The following is a 20,262-nucleotide window of genomic DNA, read 5'->3' as shown; positions in this document are numbered from 1 at the left end:
ACTGGATGATGCCTGGCTACCAATGCCAACCACTCAGGAAAGGATCAAATCTGGAGATCCTGGATAGAGTGGGAGGGAAAACATGAAACAAAATCCAAAAACTCAATAATGACCAGAATTACTGGTCAGATGAAATCGGATGAGACTCCCAATACTATGGCCCTGAAATACATTCGGCACCAGGAATAAAACTCACCCCCAGGGGCAGGCTCTCAGCCCAATAGTTAACAAGATGTACACGCAGAAACACTCAACCGAGGATGCCACACCCACACACTCAATGGTAACACATCCCTTAGAGCAATAGACCATGGGACACCAGAGGACCAACATTCAAACTGAGGAAATGCAGGACAAACAGGAGTGCATAATTATGAGGGGCACAGGGGGAGGGTTGCAGGGTAGGGAGGGGAGGGGACTGGGTTAGGGTCGGACATAGCGAACGCGGAATGAAACTAAATATACGCGTGATGTTGAATGTAAAACAAGCTCTTAAAATAAAAATTAAAAAAATAAAGAAAGAGCACTGAAAAAAAATTATTTAAACTTCTGCAAATTCTCCAATCCTTGGACGTGCCTTTTCATTTTTCCTTCATACGTGAGAGATTTATGCTCCTCCATTTTGCAAATTGTTTATTAAACTATGAAACAATCAAATATTGTATTATTGTTTTGAGCTGATTCAAAGGCTTATTTTTAGCCAACTTTGGGCCAATTGTTTTTAGGGGTGAAATTATCTCATTCATAGAATGAATGTTTAAAATAAATATAATGTTTCAATTTCTTTGAGCTTGGATAATTTTAACAGATTTTGGCATCAGAACCAAGACCCAAAGATGATCACCAAGGATCCCTGCTGTTTTGGAGAGAAAAATAACAAATGTGCTACCCATGGGGGCCATTTAATTCTCTCACCACAGCTGAAGAACTTGGTGAATCTCTTCTGGGTTCAAGTGGAATTTGAACCACTGCTTTAGTGTTGAACCCTCTGGGTTTATACCTGAACAGTTTTGGGCATCCTTTCCTTGGTGGGTTTCCTTTTGCTGTGTCTGCTTGAGGAACTGGTTTCCTATCTGCTCTTTTTCTTTTCATTTTGGGGAATTTCTGTTTCGTGAACAGGTTTTCTTGTGAATTTCCATTTGCACTATCTAAATATTCTCATTGGACTAGGTCCCATAAAGGAAGTCAGGAAGGGTCCAACAGAGGTACTTACAAACAAGTAAACAAATGCCAAGAAATTTGGAAAACAGCTACCTGGCCAAGCGACTGGAAGAGATCCTCCCTATTTGTGCCTATTTCAAAGAAAAGTGATCCAACAGATTGTGGAAATTATTGAACAATATCATTAATATAACACACAATTAAAAGTTTGCTGAAGATAATTCAATAATGGATGCAGCAATATATTGACAAGGAACTGCCAGAAGTTCAAACTGGATACAAGAGGACATGGAACGAGGGATACCATTGCTAACAGGAGGTGGATATTGGCTGAAAGTAAAGAATCTAAACATCTAGAAAGATGTTTATGTGTGCTTTATTGACTATGTAAAGACATTCTACTATGTGGATCATAACAAATTATGGATAACATTGATAAGAATGGGAATTCCAGAACCCTTGATTGTGTTCATGAGGAAACTGCACATAGACCAGGAAGCATTCATTCAAACACAACATGGTTTAAAATCAGGAAGCATGTCCATTAATGTTGTATCTTTTTACAGTATGTGGTGGTTACATTTGTGTATCAACTTGGCTAAGCATGGTTGAGTGGCTGGGCAGCTGAATGTAGTTATTCCCCATGGTGAAATTAGTAATTAACGCCATGGTGGAATCTATTGGAGCAGCTGAGTAGCAGCTTTGGGTATGTAGTCTGCTTCCCATATATAAGAAACAGCTTTGGGAATGGTCTCTAGCTTATGGCACGCTTGGACCCTACATATGGCCATATTGTTATTCAGCAGCCTGCCATGCTCTGCCGACCTTGGGACTTAAAATGGACTTGAATTAATGGCCTGCCATGTGGTTTGGTAACATCGGGACTATGCCATTTTATTCGTGGACCTTGGGCTTGTTAGCCTCAGCATCCAGTAGCTGCCTGAGTGAAGAGATGCCTCTAGTTTCAGTGGGCTGGGAGCAAGAGGCAGAGCTGAAGCCCAAGGTTGAGGGGCTTTCACACAGCCTCTAGAGCCTGGCACTTTGAACTTGGACTTAAAGCCTCCTAACCATGAGAGAATAAACTCCTGTTTGTTAAGACCATCCCATTTGTGGTATATTCTTGTCAGAGAGGCAATAGGTAACCAGAACACCATACTTAGTCTCTATGCTGAGTAAATAATCTGAGAGGCTGGACTATATGAAGAAGAACACAGCATCAGGATTGGAGGAAAACTCATTAACGACTTGCAGTATGCAGATGACACAGCCTTGCTTGCCAAGAGTAAAGACTAATTGAAGGACTTACTGATGAAAATAAAAAACTACAGTCTTCTTGGCTTTAAATTAGGAAGAGAGCTGAACAAGGGAGGGTTTTTTATAACTGGAATGTCCTTTGCATTGCATAATAAAAGCAATGACTGCCACATTAGTGGTGTGGAAATACATTGATGAAAGCTTTGAAATGAAAGCACAGATCCAGACAGAGAGGATCAGGCCCTAAAATCAGGAAGGGTGTGCATCAAGGTTATATCCTTTCACCATATTTATTCTTAAGTATGTGTTACAACTTAACATACAGAAAACAAAAATCCTCAGCACTGGACCAATAATCAACATCATGATAAATGGAGAAAAGATAGAATTTGTCAAATACTTCATTTTAAATATATACCATCAACACCCATGGAAGCAGCAGTCATGTGGAAGAATCTACCCATGGAAGAAATCAGATGTCATATTGCACTGGGCAAATCTGCTGCAAAAGACCTCTTTAAAATGCGGAAGAACAAAGATGTCACTTTGAAGACTAAGGTGCACCTAACCTAAGCCATGATATTTTCAATTACCTTATATATGCACATGGAAGCTGGAACAATGAATAAGAACACCAAAGAAAAGTTGATGTCTTGGAATTATAGTGTTGGCAGAGAATACTGAAAATACCATGGACTGCCAGAAGAATGAACAAATCTATCATGGAAGAAGTATAGCTGGAATGCTCCTTAACAACAAGAGTGGCCAGACTTCCTCTTACCTACTTTGGTTATGTTTTCATAAGGGACCGTTCCTTGGAGAAGGATATCAGGCTTTGTAAAGTAGAGGGTCAGCAAAAAAGAGGAAGACCTTTAACAAGATGTGTTGACATTGTGGCTTCAACGATGGCTCAAGCATAGCAATGATTTTGAGGATGGCACAGGACCAGGCAGTGTTTGGTTCTATTGTGCATAGGGTTGCTGTGAGTCAGAACCGATTCAGTGCCACCTAACAACAACAATAGCAACACCAGATTGCTTCAGGTGAAGGCAGTAGGGAGGCAGCTGCTCAGGTCCTAGATTTGTGAAAGGGGCAGTGAGTGTATCATTAGTGTCGAGCTTGCTGTGGCAGGACAACACCAGCACTGCCAGCAACAGTAGAGTCCCTTCCCTGGGCAGCCACAATCATCCTGGGCAGGACAGGTGAAGTGCCTGGGACCCTGGTTAGGGGTTCTCCAATGGTGACATCTGCGGCAGAGTGTTACCCTGAGTACTTCCTTTATGTCCACACATGTATTTTGTTTTTAAACCCTGACCAGCCAGTTCCTTGCTCTGCGCATTCCTGGAACCCTGCAATGCTGCTTTCAGATGTGACAGAGTGTGTGTGTGGGGAGCGGGGAGCAAGGGATGTAGCCAGAAGACAAAGTGGAGACTATCCCAGACTCAGGGATATGTTCCAGCTCTGAGCCTCAGTGGGCTCACCATACACTGGAAATAAGGCAGGTGTGGGGAATAAATGAGGTCATTGTTGTATAAGCCTTTGAAAACTGTTAATAATTATACACAGTAGGACTTTAGCCACATGATAAATATTAATAGTACAATATATAAGCTTGCATTAAAAGGAATGGTACTTGGACTTTATCTGTTAATGATGATTAACTCTCTAATTTATCTTTGATATTTAAATTTTCTTGTACATGCTACATAAAGTGAAGCATATCAAAACTGCACATGAGATACTGTACATAATTCTGAGGCATCAAATATCGTGTGCCCTCCCTGCACCGCTGTCACCTCGCAGTGCGGGAAGGTGGTCACACCCAGAGAGTGAAAGTGGCAGTGGGCAGAGTGCAGGATCTGAGAGCCGTCTTTGGGAGGGAAGCAGGAATTCAACATTGTGACCACCGCCCACGAAGCATACTCGAGAGGTTCTGATTTCTGGGAAAAAATCACAGTGGGCACACTGGAAGACCTCGCCGATTCCATTCGGGTTCTAGGGTGCCTCCAGCCTACTCTGAAGCTATCCCGCAGCCTGAAGGCATGGGCTGCCTTGTCCACACCGGGATCTCGCTGATGCAGCAGGCGGGCGGACGAGTGGGTTGCCATACGCCAGAGAGGGTTCGGCCACTGGGGTCACCAAGCAGCACAGCCCGGGTAGGCTAAGTGGTAGTGGGCCTACCCTCTTCGCGCCTGGCCTGCCACTCTCCAGTCGCCTGTGGCCTTGGCAGCTCGGATAGCAAACGCCCTCTTCTCCCCCAACTCCCAGCTGCGCCCTGCCCCTCCCTACCAGCCCTAGGCTGCCCGGTTCCTTCTAGGCTGGAAACCAGCTCCAAGAACTCGTTGGCTCCGACTCTGCGGAACTAACCAGGTTCCTGAGCAAGGCTTGAGCGGCCCGGACCTAGTGTTAACCTATCCGGGGCATGCAGCCCCAGCGCCCAGGACTGCTCCAGCTTCCTGGAGTACAGAGCAACTCCTTTCTGGTTTGTTTTCTGGGGAGAAAGCGTTCTGTAACAATGTTCGTTCTCCCATCCACCCCACCCCGGCCATTGCTTACCGCTTTTTATAGGAGGTCTGATAGCGAGGCCGCCGCAGGCAGCTGTAGGAGAACCGCTACGCAGCTGGTAAATGCCTCTCCACTGAGAGAGGGTCGAGTACTGTCCTCCTAATAGAAAAAAAAAAAAAAAAATCTGAGCCCCAACTTCTTCTTTCAATCAGGAAACAGAGGGAGGAGGGTATAAGAAAGAGTTAAAAGACTACTGAAGAAAATTTTTGGTGAGGCATAAGGCGAGGCCAACTAGGCCTGCAGGAATATAGCAGACCAAGTGGCACAGAGGTGCGGCCGGAGGGGGAACTTGCAGCTGGGACGGTGCTTGGAAAGAACCCTCTGAGAAAATTATTTCAGGAAAAGGTATACCTTTCCCAAATCACAACGTAACTTTTGCATATAACACAAGAAACCTAAAGGCTTTTAATAGCAAATTGAAGCCGATATTATAAACGTTCACCCAAATTACAATAATTAAAAAAAAAAAAAATAGTTGAAGCCGATGAATGGAGTGTCACAACCCTTCAAAACTTAATGAAAATCCTGTTTTTCCTTCCAATTTATCCATTTAAGTGAGTGTTATAGGTATTAATATTTGCCAGAAGGGAAATGTGTAGATGAAACACCTTGCTCAACTCTCTTCTCTACTTGTTTCCAAATTAGAAGGAAATTGCTTAATCCCATATAATTGTAAATTTGATTAATACCCATATATGTTGTTGTTGTTGTTGTGTGCCATCAAGTCGGACCCGACTCATAGCGATCCCTCCTTGGGTTGCCCAGGCAGTATCACTACGGAAGTAGATAACCCAACCTTCCTTCCGCGGAGTGTCTCGTGGGTTTGAACTGCCAGCCTTTTGGTTAGCAGTCAAGTGCCTTCGGCACTATGCTACCAGAGCTCCTTTAGTGGTAGCTTTTTCAAAATCAAGATCTATTATTTTCATTTTTCAAAAGTCATTCAAGTATGCATTGCATGGATACATTTTGATAAACCAAGCCTACTTACTTCTTATAATTCTGTTTTATCTTCTACAGATAAATTTTCTCTTAATGCTTGTTCTAGTGGGAATGAAACTCATTGCTACAAAAATTGGAAGGATAACTCTTTTATTTTTCTGGAAACTCAGGCCATGTCTGACTTTTTCTTTGAACTTCCAATTTCATGACTTTCTGCAAGGACTGGTCTGAAATTTGCTGGTGCATCTAGATGATATCTATAATGCTTCATATCTAAGAACATCAGGCCACCTCAATCCCGTCCTTTATTTTATTTATTTATTGGTCAATAAAATCTTTTTTAAAAAAAAAACTTTTATTGTAATTTGAGTGAAAGTTTACAGAGAAAATAGTTTTCCAGTCAATAATTCATACACATTTTGTTTTGTGACATTGATTGCAATCCCCACAATGTAACAGCACTCTTCCCATTTTCTCCCTGTATTTACCATTTCCATTCATCCTTCTTTCCTATTTCTTCCTGCCTTCTGAGCTTTATCCCTGAGCAAACGGCTGCCCTTTTGATCTCATATGGTTGATAGTTCTAAGAAATGTGTACCTCTATGGTGTTACTGTTCACCTTATAAGCCTGTCTATTGTTTGGCTGAAAGATGAGTCACAGGGAGAGTTCAGTTGTCTGGGGATGGAGGAGGGTTGGCACTAGTGTCTACTAGACCAGTAAGACTGGTCTTTTTTTTTTTTTTTTTTTATGATTTTGAGTTTTATTCCACATTTTCCCCTACTCTCTCCAAGACCTTTTATTGTGATTCCTTTCAGAGCTGTCACCAGTGGTAGCCAGGCACCATCTAGTTCTGGTCTCAGAGTCATGGAGGCTAAAGGTTCACAAGGTCCATTAATCCTTTGGACTAATTATTTCCTTGTATCTTTGATTCTCTTCATTTTTCTTTGATCTGTACTGGGAGAGACCAATAGTTGTACCTTAGACAGCCACTGGCAAGCTTTTAAGATCCCAGCTGCTACTTACCAAAGTATGATGTAGAACATTGTGTTTGTAGACTATGTTATGCCAGTTGATATGCCCTGTGACTAATGGCTCTGAGTTCCTAAGCCCAATGACTCATTCCCTCAAGATATTTGGTTATAGTTAAGTTTTCATAACTTTGCCCCCTATTTGTCTATTATATACATGGATATATAGATATAGATATAGATATAGATATAGATATAGATATATGACATACAAATACATATGTGGACATACCATTTGCAGACCTATATATGGTTGTGGGTATAATCCCATTCACCTACCTGTACCTGTTCATCTTAGCTGTCAGCCTGTGTATCCACTTGTTGATTAATTTTTGTTATATCTGATAATGCAGTATTATATATGCAATAGTATTTACCTTTGTTGTCTGCAACTCTTGTGCACTTTTTCATGTCTTCCTTTTCCTTAGGGATATTATGCTGATGACCTCCTTATTGAATTTAGTCTCCTGCTTTAAATTCTCCACCAGTGTCTCTTTCCTTCTAAGAGCAAGGCTAAAATCCCCAGCAAGTACCTGAATGGTCTCGATTCTGCCTTTCCTTGGTGCCATGTGCTTCACTGGCTGCTGCACTCTGTCACCTCCCTTCCCACAGACCATCCCATACCCCTTCCTGTACAGTGCCTTCCCTGATCTGTCAAGCTGACCTAAAGGTCCTCTCTGCTGCAATCTAAGGCATCTTCTCCACAGACTGTGACATCTATGACAGCAAGGACTTTGTAGCAGACTCTGTGTCTCTGTACCTCTCATACATCCCCTACTAAGTAGCATCCTACACACTGTTAATTTAATAAAGAAACATGCAAGTGTTAGAGTAAAAAAAGAAATGTTTATACCATTAATAAGGAAACCCAGAAAATTATTTGTAGCAAATAGGACAGACAAAAGGTTATATTATGTAGAGTCCAACTAGGTGAGACAAAGGGGCCACCAGCCAAGAAATCACGTAAGAGATGTAATAAATAAAATATTGACCTTTCCTTATTAAAGAAGTGCTAAAATAAGTAATGCCATTATACCTATTAAGGAGACAGATATTTAAGATGATGTTAACAAATAGTGTAGTGAAACACTATGAATTGATGGTGACAATGTAAATCAGAAAATCTTCTAAGGAAATATTTTTAAAAAATTTTCTACATCTTTAATATTCACGCTTTTTTTGACATAGTAATTCTTCTTCCAGGAAGCTACCTTAAGGAAAGAATCTCAGTACAGAAAATATTTTATGTACAAAGATTATTGCACTAATACAATTTGGAAACCTAAATGTTTCCTAAACCTAAAGGCTAAGTGAGCTACAGTATAACCAAAAAAAAAACCTCACTGCCGCAGAGTCAGTTCAACTCATAGCAACTCCTCGTTGGGTTTCCGAGGCTGTATCTCTACGGAAGTAGATTGCCCAGTCTTCCTTCCAAGGAATGGCTGGTGGGTTTGAACCTCCAGCCTTCTGGTTAGCAGTCAAAGGCCTTAGGCACTACGCCACCACAGCTCAATGGAATATCAACAAGATATATAAAATGATATATGTTGTTGTTGTTATGTGCCGTTGAGTCAAATCCGACTCATAGCGACCCCTCCTTGGGTTTCCGAGGCAGTATCACTAAGGAAGTAGGATTGCCCAACATTCCTTCCGAGGAGTGGCTGGTGGGTTTGAACCACCAGCCGTCTGGTTAGCAGGCAAGTGTCATAGCCACTATGCTACCAGAGCTCCCAAATGATATATAGATATATAAAATAATACAGCAACCTAAAAAGTAGAGTGAGACATTACATGTATGGTTTGATTGTAACTACTTAAATATGTATACATGTAGACAAAGACTGAAAAAGTCACAAGAATGAAAATACGTAGTTAAATGGTGATGCTGTAGGTAAGTGTTACAACTTTCTTTTAATTATTGTTGCAATTCTGTTTGTATGATAAAATGAAAATGATAAAAAAAGCTAAGAAACATTTATATAAACTCACAAGTGAGGAAAAAAATCAAAGGGCCATCATTGCATACCTCCTGGGGATCAGAGACTCTCTAGGAGGGCAGGAACATCTCCCCTCCCCAGTCCTGCAGATGGAGAGCACCAGCTCCTATCTCTGAGCCTATGGCCTTCTTCACTTGGTCTAGGCACTGTGGCTGGTGTGGATGAGAGCACTGCTTTTTCGGAGCCTGCTTGTGACCAATGTGGCAATGGGAGATTAGAACAGAGCCCAGAGCACAGGTAACAGGGGCAGGGCCAGGTAAAGAGCTTCAGTTAGAATCCCCAGGGCATGGGCCTGCAATCACAGTGCATGCCCCTGCCTCTGCAGCCCAGGGCCTGGCCCACTCAGGCTGGCTTTTACCAGTTGCCTCAGGAGCCAGAGAGGCACGCTCAGTGCAGGGCTGGCAGAAGGAAAAACCACTCCTGCCTGCACAAACAACAGGGACAAGGCCAGGGCAATGTGTGCTCTTTCTGCATTACAGAGTTTCCTGCTATTTCTTCTAGCTCCTCTTGTCTTAAAAAAGAAAAGAACACTTTGAGTTGTTTTTTGGTCTTCAGTTCTGTTCTGTGTTATCAGTCAAGAGAATTAAGAAAAACTCAAGGCAAAGTAAGTGAGGAGCACAGTACTGTGCAGTCTGTCACTTTACAAATAGTGAAGACTTCCACAGGGACCAGTAAACAGTGAGAGGAGCGATCACACATTTTCCCCCGACCAGGCTTACACACACCCCACCCACCGGTGGGCCACTGGGTATCAGAGGTACTGCATTCCCTTGGCCCACAATGTGACTTTGTCATGTGACAGACGGGAAGCACCATGTTCATTACTTTTCTGATTCTTCAGAACAAAGAACAGATGTCTCCTCCTGCTTGGTAGCCCTGTGCATCAACTCATTTCTAGACTAAAGGAAGAGCAGCATATATCACAAGTCTACTTTGTAGCAGTTGAGGAGGATGGAGACTGGTGACTGCAAATAAGCTTTTCAGGCAGGGTGGGGAACTCTGAGGTTCCCTCACCTGATTGGGACCAGGCCTGTACTCATGGGCTTTTGCCTCTCCTGCCTTTGAGAACTTCACTTGGCAGGTGGCCAAAGACCCTGAGCTAATCTTTGTTCTATAGAATCTGTCAGATACAGGACTTCTTCTGACCTCGTTAAGAACATGATTTCTGAGAGCAAAACCCTTTTTTCTATATTAGCACACACTGGTGTTTAGAAGAGAGTCTGTTTACTGCACGAACTCCTCTGACTTGTGCCCTGTCTGATTTTTATTACAGAGGAGGAGACTTTTACTGGGGTAAATGCTCCCATGTTGTCACATCTCCTGCTCTCAGAAGGCACCTGCAGGTCTTCCTGAACTGTCCCTCTAGACCGGGTGCTGCGTGAAGGTCGGTAGGGTTCAATCCTCTGACCATATGCTTGCTCCTCCACACCCACCACGTGGACAGTGAGAGGGTCATAGTAGGTCAGTGCATTGAACATGTGCTCACTTCTCTACACCTACCACATTCAGTTTTTGTGGACTAGTGCGCAAAGGTCTTGCCTGCAGCTCTCATTCTAACTCTAAGGAAAGTCCCTGGAGCAGGGCAAGGAAGCTGCCCTGTGCATGTATAAGCCTGGCTTATGGTCTGGAAAAGACAAGATAGGTGGTTCTAGACTTAACCTTCTGGAATTTGGAACATGATGACTTTTTACATGAGACTTCTTCACTGCTGGGAGGTCACAGCCAGATTCATTCTTGTAGTTCCTGCAGAGCAGTATTTCTTCCCTTCTGAAGTCAGCCACTTATGAAAATGGGATAAGTACCGGCCCACCCCCTCCAGCCTACTCTTTCAGCTCAGCCAGTGCTATCACCCCCAAGCAGGAGGGCCATCACCCAGCCCAGGCTGCTGACCCTGTGCCAGAAGCAGCCTTTCACATTCTTCCATCTAAACCAGTGGTTATCCAAGTGTGAAATGGGACTAGTAGTAGTATTGTCTGAACCTGTCTAACTTCAGGGGAACAATGCAAATCAAGATCAGCCCAAGGCTGATCCCTATGAAGTAGAGGTCAGACACACCTAGACTCTCCAACCATTTTACCAATTCTGACACCAGCCTTCACTCCATGTCACTCTCTACTTCTCTCCCGGGTTCAATAATCGATTGCAGTGGCCACACAGAACTCACAGACAATGCTTACAGTTAAGTGGTTTATTAAGGAACAGGGTATACAACTCAGGATCAGGATCAACAGCCTACAACTCAGGATCAGGAAGCATGTAGGCAAAGTCTCCCTTCAGTACAGGACAGCTCTCTCAGCTCCTCTCAAACGTGCAGGCTTTCTCTAAACCCCCTCAGGACAGGATCTTCTTGACCATGCCATCTGTCACGACCAACTCTTTTGCCAGGCCCCTTTCAGTACTGTCGCTGTCTTCAGTGTTACAGCCTTTGACCTATGTTACAGCTCTTTTAGGAGGTTCCTTGCCTCCAATGTCTTTGCTGCTTCTCTCTTTTCTCTTTTTTTCCCTTGCTTCTTTCTGTCTGAAAAACTTCTGTGGGGCTGGCTGCTTAGATCTCCACAACTCCTTGTTAATTTCAAGACCTGACTCCTCCAAGCAGGGGCCATGGTCCACTCTTGGTAAGCCACAGACACTTCATTTGCATAGTAGACTACATTCACCTCATTTGCATAAGCCATAGTCACTCCATTTGAGTAGTATATTGACCAGCCCCTGCAAAGTGCCTACCAAGTACAGGGCAGGCTGCAGCCCAGGACCAGACAAAAAGTATCAAACAAAGTTGCTTACAGCTTACCAGGAAATGCAACAAACCCTCTGGAGTAGAAAACTAGGGTGAAGGTAGCTCCTCAGGGCTTAGGGCAAAAATCTCTCAAGCTGTTTTTCCAAAGAACCAAGGCAAAAGGCCACATAAAGAAACTCATTTCACCACACCAAGTGTGAAGTAAATGGGAACACAGGTAAATCCACAAATAGTATCTTTGAGAATCATTAATCTGAGCAGCTGTTCTCACACTGACTTCTCAATATTTCACCTACAGAGCTTTAGAGAGTGTCCCAGTCTTCTCTGAGCCCAGTCCATCCTCAAGGGCAGCTCTGCAACATGCCATAGTGCCCAATGCCTTCCAGCTCAGGCCTTTGCCTCAACAACTGCACTGCACAAGAAGCAGGTTTTAGGTCAGGCTGTAGAATAAGGCCTCACTACATGTAGTCTATGTATTACCTTCTTTTGCAAAAGTTAAGTGTCAAAAAAATCCATGTGCCAAGAATTGTGTTCATTACTTTTTCATGGGTCACCTCATTTAATCTCCCCAACACCTCACTTTACTGTTGAGGACACAAAGGGTGCAGGGCTCATAGTTATTATCTATGCTGGATGCATAAAGGAACGCTCATTGCTACCGCCAGAGAAGTTACCACCTGGCAAAGCTGGCAGCTGACCCAGATGGGGGTGTGTGATGGTGTCTTTTTGTGTGTTTTTCTTTTTGTATTTAAGTTGACTTGTATAATAGGTGATGAGGCAGTACAACTTGCTGATTGATTTCTGGTGTCCTTGTCTCTTGGTCCTTAGGGGAGGAAGGAAGGAAGGAAAGAGGTCCTGCCAGAGAGGGAGGAAACTGCCCAAGCCCAAGGGGTCAAAGTTTAAGCAGGTGCTTAAGATGGCAGGTCTAGATTGTCAGGGACCATACCTTTGTAAAGACTCCTACTTGAGGATAATAGGATGAACCAGATCCAGCCACCTAAACAAACTAAAATGAAACACACTTGGTTTACAGCTTACAAGCTGTTTTCACAATCTTTATTTAGGATCTTGAGGAGTAAATTGAAGCATAGAGGGTGATTCCTTCCTGTCAGCTTTGTGGCTGTCCTGAGCTAGGCCTCCTGGGGCTGGGCCTGATATTCCCACTTGGCCCCACAGGGTCCCAGAGAACAGTCATGGGGGACTGTAGGCGCACCACCCACCTGCAAACCCCCAACCTTCTTTAGGGATGGAACCCAAAGACCAGAAGGAGGCCCTGGCAGAAGCCCTCTCTTATTTGCTGGGTTTCCTTATGGCTGAGCCTGATTTATGAGGAACTCAAAAGCATGTGTGTGTGTACATGCGCACGTGTGTGAGTACATGTTGGTTGAGGAGGCACAGGTATTATCCCATACGTCCTCTGGTGTCAGGGCTGATACTCCCAGAATGAAGTTACATTCTGAGCTCAGAAGATCATGTGTTAGTAAGCCCCTGCCCCTGCCCCAGCTCTACACAGCTCCACACCTCACTGTGGAAAATAGCTGGTAAAGAATTAGGTTCAGACAGGACCTTCTGTATAAACAGAGGCATAGGTTCAGACAGGGTCTTGTGTGTGTGTAGGCACAGGAAGTTCAGAGGGGTGGCTTGCTTATAGACAAAGCCTGTTAGTTACCCTGCTGGATTCTACCAGTTTTCTGGGTGTGAATCTACACTCACCAAAACCCAATGAATCAAATTGGCACTTTTCACAATAAGCTTAACCCCATTCCATGGAGCAAGTGCAAGATTACATGAATGTTGAGTTTGATGTACTATTATGTAGTCAAGCTATAGACACAAAAGCAACAGCACCATCTTGGTTGTCATTGCACAAGTCAGTTCTCAAGGGTAACACAGTATATAGAATTTGGAGGTTGTTTCCTTGGTTTTTAAAAAAGCCCCAGTTAAAGGAAAATATATTATGCCTTTTTAAAATAAAAACCAAAACCCACTGCCACTGAGTCAATTCCAATAGGGTTTCTAAGGCTGTAAATCTTTACAGAAGCAGACTGCCTCATCTTTCTCCCATGGAGCAGCTGGTGGGTTTGAACCCCAACTTTTGCGTTAGTAGCATAATGCTTTAACCACTACACCACCAAAGGACCTTCTTTTTTAAATGGAGACATATTTTATACATATACAGCTATGCATTCATTTGAATAATGCATGTAAGTTTGCTGGTATAATTATTTTAACCTTACAATGTTAATGTAAAGAAAAAAAGATCTCACCCAGATATAAAATATTTATAACTTAAGGTCCATTCACAGATGATGTAGTTATTACTGAAGACTATTACTGCCAAACTGACATATTTAAAAAGAAATGATTGTTGACTTTTCAAGTCAGAATTCCATATTGCTACCCTAAATGAGTATAGGGAAGCCTAGACCATCTATTTTACACACACACACTCCCACACATCACACCCATTCATACTCATGAACACACAAACATGCAAGGCTAACAAACTCTTCTCTCTGTCCTCCTAACTGTAGGTCGTCATCTCCCCCTAATCTCCCTCAGCCTGTACTCTCCCTCCAGACCAGCAGCCCTTGAGGCTTTGTCCTGTCCAGTGCTGTCTCCTCAGTGTCTGACCCTCTGGGCTCTTAACGAGCTGTTATGAATGAGTGAGTGAAAGGCCCCAGCTGAATTGCTTGTCCACATCAAACATAAAGCCAGGCCCCAGAGGAGGCTTTTAACACACTGCAGATTCCATCTCTAACCATTTAACCAGTAATTCTCTTTCTTCCCCTTCACTCCACTAAACTACTGCTGACCTTACTCTGCCTTTTTTCACTAAGGAAGCCAGAACTCTTTACTAGTCATATTAAATAAGATAGGTCTTTAGTGCTATGCCTCCTCACATATGGGAATATTAAAGTTACGTAGTGAGTAGGCCTCAGGCCAGGCTTAGACCCCAGACTGACCCTGATATTTATTGCTATAGAGCAGCTATCTTAGTTTCCTGGCTGGCACATGCAATCTGATACACACCTGCAATTTGCACAGGGCCTGGGCAGGACAGTCCGTCTCTGTTGCACTTGGCACAGCTGTGTGGCTCAGGGCTGAGCTTGGTCACTCATACATTTGGCTACCTGTACAGCTGGGACCTCCAATGCTCTGGCCTGGAGCCCCACATAAACCTACTTCACAGAACCTTGTCTGGGTCCTAAGGATCAGCTAGGCAAAGCTGGAGCACTTTTCTAACCAGCTTACAGGCCACTCCTCTTGTTCTCCTCTCATTAAGCTGGTCACTGAGGCCAGACAGATCCAAGGGGAGAGGCCCATCCCCAAGCCTCTGTCTCCTTACCTGAGAGCTGAAGGAGGGGAGGACTGCTATAGAGGCGTGTCAAGGGCTTTGCACAGAGAAGGGTAAGTGGCACCACTGATACTGCCCAACAAGTGCTAGCAAGGTCATTTTTGAAAGAACACATTGCCTTCAGGGCTTCTGTCTCCCAAAAGGCAAGGACATTTTTGGGTGGTGATTAGTCCCAATGCTTTTGAGCCTTTCTTTATTCTTAGTCCACTCACAGAAAAAAAAAAAAAAAAGTCTCAGTTGAGGGCAGGTCACACCTTGTCAGCCTCATGGGGACTGCATAATTCAGCCCTCAGCACCCTGTTTCCATCAGGAAATGAAACTTGCCCTAGATAAACCAATAACCATAAGATAGATACTTACCCAGAAAAACCTTTAATCTCATTACTACAACATGTAAAGAGGTTTTTACTCCAGTGAAACTCTAGAAGAAGAAAGAGGATCCTATTAAGGGAAGTTTGGGGCAAAGTACCAGGAAATCCTTTGTTGCTAGATTGGGGAAGTGTCCCAAAGGAAGTGGGAGATAGCTGCAAATGAGCAAGCAAGCAAGCAGTGCACCCAGCCCCAGCCTCCAGCTAGAGAAGAGCCCCTTAATGTGTCTATTTCCCCAATTCCTTTCCTAGGACAGTAGTTGGAAGATGCTTATTAACCTTTACTAACAGAGTAGTTGGTCGGACTCGACGGCATGTAACAACAACAAACAACAACAGAGTAGTAAGATTTTAATTTTTTTCTTATGTAGAAACAGAATTCAGTTAGAATAAAGCATCGCCTCATTAACCATAATGATAGGGCTAATATAGCAGTCCTTCAGTTTTGTGGTTGTTAGTTTTTTTTTTTCCCCCTCACCAATGTTTTTCTCACCATTTGAGCAGTAGAAGGTCATGCCCTGGAGAAAGGATCTTCTACTCTGGCTCTTTGGTGCTCTGTTGTGTTGTTGGGAACAGAATGTCCAGGGCTAGCTCTGTTTGCTTTAATCAGCATGCCTTTATCACTGCAGAGTTATGAAGTGAAGAGTGTCCTTGGAAAGTAGGTGGGGCCATTAAACTGCTTTGTCTGGTCCACAGCCAGCCACCGACATGTTGCATTGGATTGGAGGAAATCCAACTCTTAGTGCAGGGATAGCCTCTACCACGGCACCCTGGGCTACCCAAGTGTTGAACTTTGCAGTATAGCTACAAGGATGTTTGGTGGTAGTGGTATGGTTACTTGTTAACAATGGACAGAATAAATGTACTTTGTGATTTTCAAATGGAGTTTACTTCAATTTTTCTGGTGAAAATGTTAGTAAAGTGGCTTTGTAAACTACAAATAAAATACTTTTCTACAATTTTATATATTTTTTACCTTCCTGTGGTCATCTACAGAGGGGTCGCTATGAGTTACACTCAGCTTGACAGCAGTGAGTGGTCATCTACAAACTTATGAACATGTTATTAAAGCTTAAATAAGTGAGAAGGCTTCATTTTGTCAACAATACTTAATAGATCAGAAAAATCATTTTGTGTAATTCTAATGTGTTTGAAATTTTACCATGATTCAGCATATTTTTCTTTCTTACACTATTTCTTTTAAACATCTCCCTAAAAATATATCCTGGAAAGCTTAAACCTTTGTCTATGTTGTAATATTACTGTTATTCTACAATAAATGTTCTACTTAAGCACTTTGCAGTTAGATATTTTTAGGGAAATGTGCTTAAAAAAAGGTATGTCAGAGGTGAAACTGTTATCCATAAAGTTTAGATAAGTTAACCAGTGTGATTACAGCTATACTGAGTAGAGATATAGGTAGCTCACTATACAACAGGCCTGTTTAATCACACTGTGTAATGTGTGCAGAGAGCAAAGATTACACCGGCTCAAGTAGTTCTTGTCGTGGTTATAAACTAAGGACAATCCCTTATTCATATATAGATAAGGATATGGTTATCTTTTGCTTTGTTGGCAGAGATTTTAATTGGCATAAAACTATGAATTAGCTTTGGACACTAAAGGTTTTTCATGAGTTTCCTTCCTTATAAACATATAATCACGACAGTCCATAGTTATTTAATTGCATAATGCAGATAGACCAAAAAAAGGTGTCTGATACCCAGCCTGGGAGGAAAGGCAGATGGCTTTATCTATTTATTAAGAGAAGCCTTGAAACTTTACAATTACTAGTAAGATAATCTGGTTTTAAGTAGCTTTGTGACTACATGTTGTTGTTATGTGCCGTCGAGTCGGCCCCGATCCATAGCGACCCCTCCTTGGGTTTCCGAGGCAGTATCACTCCGGAAGTAGGATTGCCCAACCTTCCTTCCGAGGAGTGGCTGGTGGGTTTGAACCGCCAGCCTTCTGGTTAGCAGTCAAGTGCTTTAGCCATTATGCTACCAGAGCTCCCTTGTGACTACATAACTATTTTGTATTTGTACTCACTTTGAAAATCTACTTGTAGTTGTTCATAGACAGGAAAGTGAAAGCAAAGTCCTTGAAAGCCAAAGAAATGCAAACAGGCTTCTCTGATAACTGAGCCCTCCTCTGCCCCTCATCCCTGAATAAGGGCCCCCATATCAACCCGATGGGGCCGCCTCTCCCCAAGTTGAGCCTAAGATTTGGTGCACCACCCACCAGAATGTGCTCCCTTACCCTACGTTTATAATCATGCTTCACTGACCGCAAGCAAAGTTCAAGTAAAAAAATTTGAAGGTAGCCTTCGGCATGTTTCAAACGCAAAACAGATCCCTTCTCTTCTGAGAAGCTCGGTTCCACATTGGGGGCACACGCCTTGTACCGTTGCCTCCCTAGTTGACCCACTGCATGCTCCAGGATGAGGGATGGCCCCTTACTCATCAAGTTCCCAGGCCACCTGCGTGCGGGAGTCACTGCGAACACAGGAGGCAGGGCCGGTTTTAAATGCTTTATTCTTACAAATATTGTAAAAATTAATATAAAAGGTGAGCATGCTCAGTCTTTTCCTCTTAGCTACAATATAGTTTGTTTGAGACGTCACTTTTACAAATGTACCTTAGCTGCATCGATACGAGTAAAATGTAGAAAAAGCCACCATTATAAAAATAATTTACGGAAAAACCACCAGTCCTAGCTTCTGGCGCAGTTACGGGCGGTGTGTGCAGACGGGCTCTGGACCGCGCCCCGCCCGTCGGGCTGAGGTATGGCTCGTTGGCAAGTCTCTGTGGCCGGCCAGGCTGCGTCACCGGCCATCAGAGGCCCCGGCGGGGAGGAAGGACGCCCCGGGCAGCTGCTTGAAGAACTGCCGGAGGCCGGCCAGGTCCCGCGTGAGCTGCTCCACGCGCCGCTGCAGCTTCTCATTCTCTGCGGACAGCTCCACCAACTTCTGCTGCATCTCCTGGTTGCGCCGCTTGGCTTTGTCGCGGCTCTTGCGAACGGCGATGTTATTGCGCTCGCGCCGTTGCCGGTACTCTGGGCTGCCGCGGTCTGGGCCCCTCTTGCCCGAGCTCTTGTCGCGGGCAGGCGGGGGCGGCCTGGGGCTGCCGCGTGGCGGCTCGGGGGACGCAGGCGGCGTAGGTTGCGCAGCCGCCACCAGACTCACCACGGTCTGCGCGCACGCGGCCACCTGCGCGGGCAACAGCGAGCCGGGAGCGTCGCCGTCGCCCCAGTCTGGTTCGCGTTTGAGGAGGCGTAGGGCCGGGCCCGAGGGTCGCGCGGGGCCGCCAGGCAACAGCTCAAGGCTGCCTGCTCCCGCTGCGCCTCCTGCCTTGTGGTTGCTGTTGAAGAGGTCGGCGAAGAGCTCGTCGTGGCACAGCTCCAGCGTGGGCACAGCAGCCATGGAGTCGATGTAGGCGCTGAAGTCGATGGCGCTCTCGTCGTCGTACATTGCGGGCGCGGTAGCGCCTAACTCTGCCAGGCCCTCCTGCTGGGCGGCACGACCCGGCTTGCCCGAGCGGCCAGCCTCGTAGAAGGCCGCGGGCTCCGCAGGCCAGGGCGCGCCGCGCGCCGGGCTGTCCAGGCTGAAGAGCGCGGCGCTCATGGCGGAGTCAGGCCCGGCTGTGCCGTCGGGGCGGCGGCTGTCACCTTGAAAGCCCAAGCAAGCCCCACGCCCTTTTCTACTCCGAAAGTGGAGCAGGCCCCGCCCTGGCCCTGCGGGAGCGCGCCGGGCTTGGGGGACAGGCAAGCTGAGGGAGGGGCAAGAAGGGGCGGAGTCCCGGGGCCCAGGAGGCCCCCAAACAAGTTCCCCTATCCACCCCCTGTCGTGTCCCCGGCGTGCCGCACCAAGTATCCTGTTTCTCGCCTTCCCTAATCCCCACCCTGGTGCCCCCTTCCAGTCACCTGCCCCTTACCGGTGCCTGACCAGCAGCCAAGGCGCGCGGGAGGGAAAGCGGTGCTAGCCCCTTCGGTGCACGCCCCGGCCGGGAAGGCTCCGCCCTCTGCCCCGTCGGGGGTTGGGGCGGCCCCGGGGCTCCGCCGACAGACAGAATACAAACGTCAGCCGCCGGGAACGCGAGGAGGGGCGCCTGAAGGGTCGCAGATGTGCAGTTTACCCATGCCCCGCCCAGGCGCTGCGCCACCGCTGCGTGTCCGAGACCCGGTCGTATCCGCTTGCTAGTCTGAGCTCCCGCAGCGCCGGGTGCCTCATGAAATCGAGGCCAGGCCCACTCGCCCTCCCCAGGGTTTCAGATCCAGTGGGACCTGTTCAGCGAAAGCAAAGGGATGCAGGGGGTGCTACGCCGCTGCCCTCAGACTGGTTAGGGTCTGCAGCCTCTTGGAAACTACAGCGACCGTGTCCGGGAATATTTCAGGTGCACTGAAGCAGTGCCACCTTGCGGTTCTAGCTTGCTGTGGCCCTAATATTAGTTCCAGGCTTTTTTTCCCCCGGGCTAAATATTCAGAGAGGCGCTCTGGTGGCATAGTGGCTAAAGCATTGGGCTGCTAACCAAAAAGGTCAGTAGTTAGAACCCAACAGCCACTCTGCAGGAGAAAGATGAGGCTGAGGCGGTCTGCTTCTGTAAATAAAGATTTACTGCCTATGGAACGGTTCTACTCTGTCCTATAGGGTCGCTCTGAGTCCGAATTTAACTGATGGCAATAGGTTTATTGCGAAAAGAAGCGCTCTTCAACGGATAGAGTGAAAGATCCACGTGGGCTTTGGGGGTGAAATATATATATAATGTTGTTGTTGTTGTTAAGTGCCGTCGAGTCGTTTCCGACTCATAGCGACCCCATGCACAGCAGAACGAAACACTGCCCGATCCCGCACCAGCC

The 20,262-nt window shown here is 45.4% G+C and overlaps 2 protein-coding genes across 2 annotated transcripts in view; one reads left to right on the top strand and one right to left on the bottom strand.

Annotated features, from left to right (window-relative positions):
• Positions 1-16,212, top strand: part of SPIDR (scaffold protein involved in DNA repair) — a 737,299-nt gene extending 721,087 nt beyond the window's left edge. Inside the window, 6 exon segments of the mRNA XM_042782083.1 lie at positions 791-882; positions 7,437-7,488; positions 9,089-9,182; positions 10,219-10,310; positions 16,038-16,112; positions 16,115-16,212. Of these exon segments, the coding sequence (XP_042638017.1) occupies positions 791-882; positions 7,437-7,488; positions 9,089-9,182; positions 10,219-10,310; positions 16,038-16,112; positions 16,115-16,212 (503 nt within the window).
• A 2,020-nt stretch (positions 16,213-18,232) lies between these two features.
• On the bottom strand, positions 18,233-19,030 carry CEBPD (CCAAT enhancer binding protein delta). The gene has a single exon (XM_007949069.1). The coding sequence runs from the start codon at positions 19,028-19,030 to the stop codon at positions 18,233-18,235; it is 798 nt and encodes a 265-aa protein (XP_007947260.1).
• Between the last annotated feature and the right edge of the window lie 1,232 nt (positions 19,031-20,262).

Source organism: Orycteropus afer, unplaced genomic scaffold (assembly GCF_000298275.1).
Source record: "Orycteropus afer afer isolate SDZICR_OR568_19922 unplaced genomic scaffold, OryAfe1.0 scaffold00236, whole genome shotgun sequence".
In the NCBI taxonomy this organism is placed as follows: Eukaryota; Metazoa; Chordata; class Mammalia; order Tubulidentata; family Orycteropodidae; genus Orycteropus; species Orycteropus afer.
The sequence above is the reverse complement of the archived record's forward strand: the minus strand, read 5'-3'. Positions and strand labels throughout refer to the sequence as shown.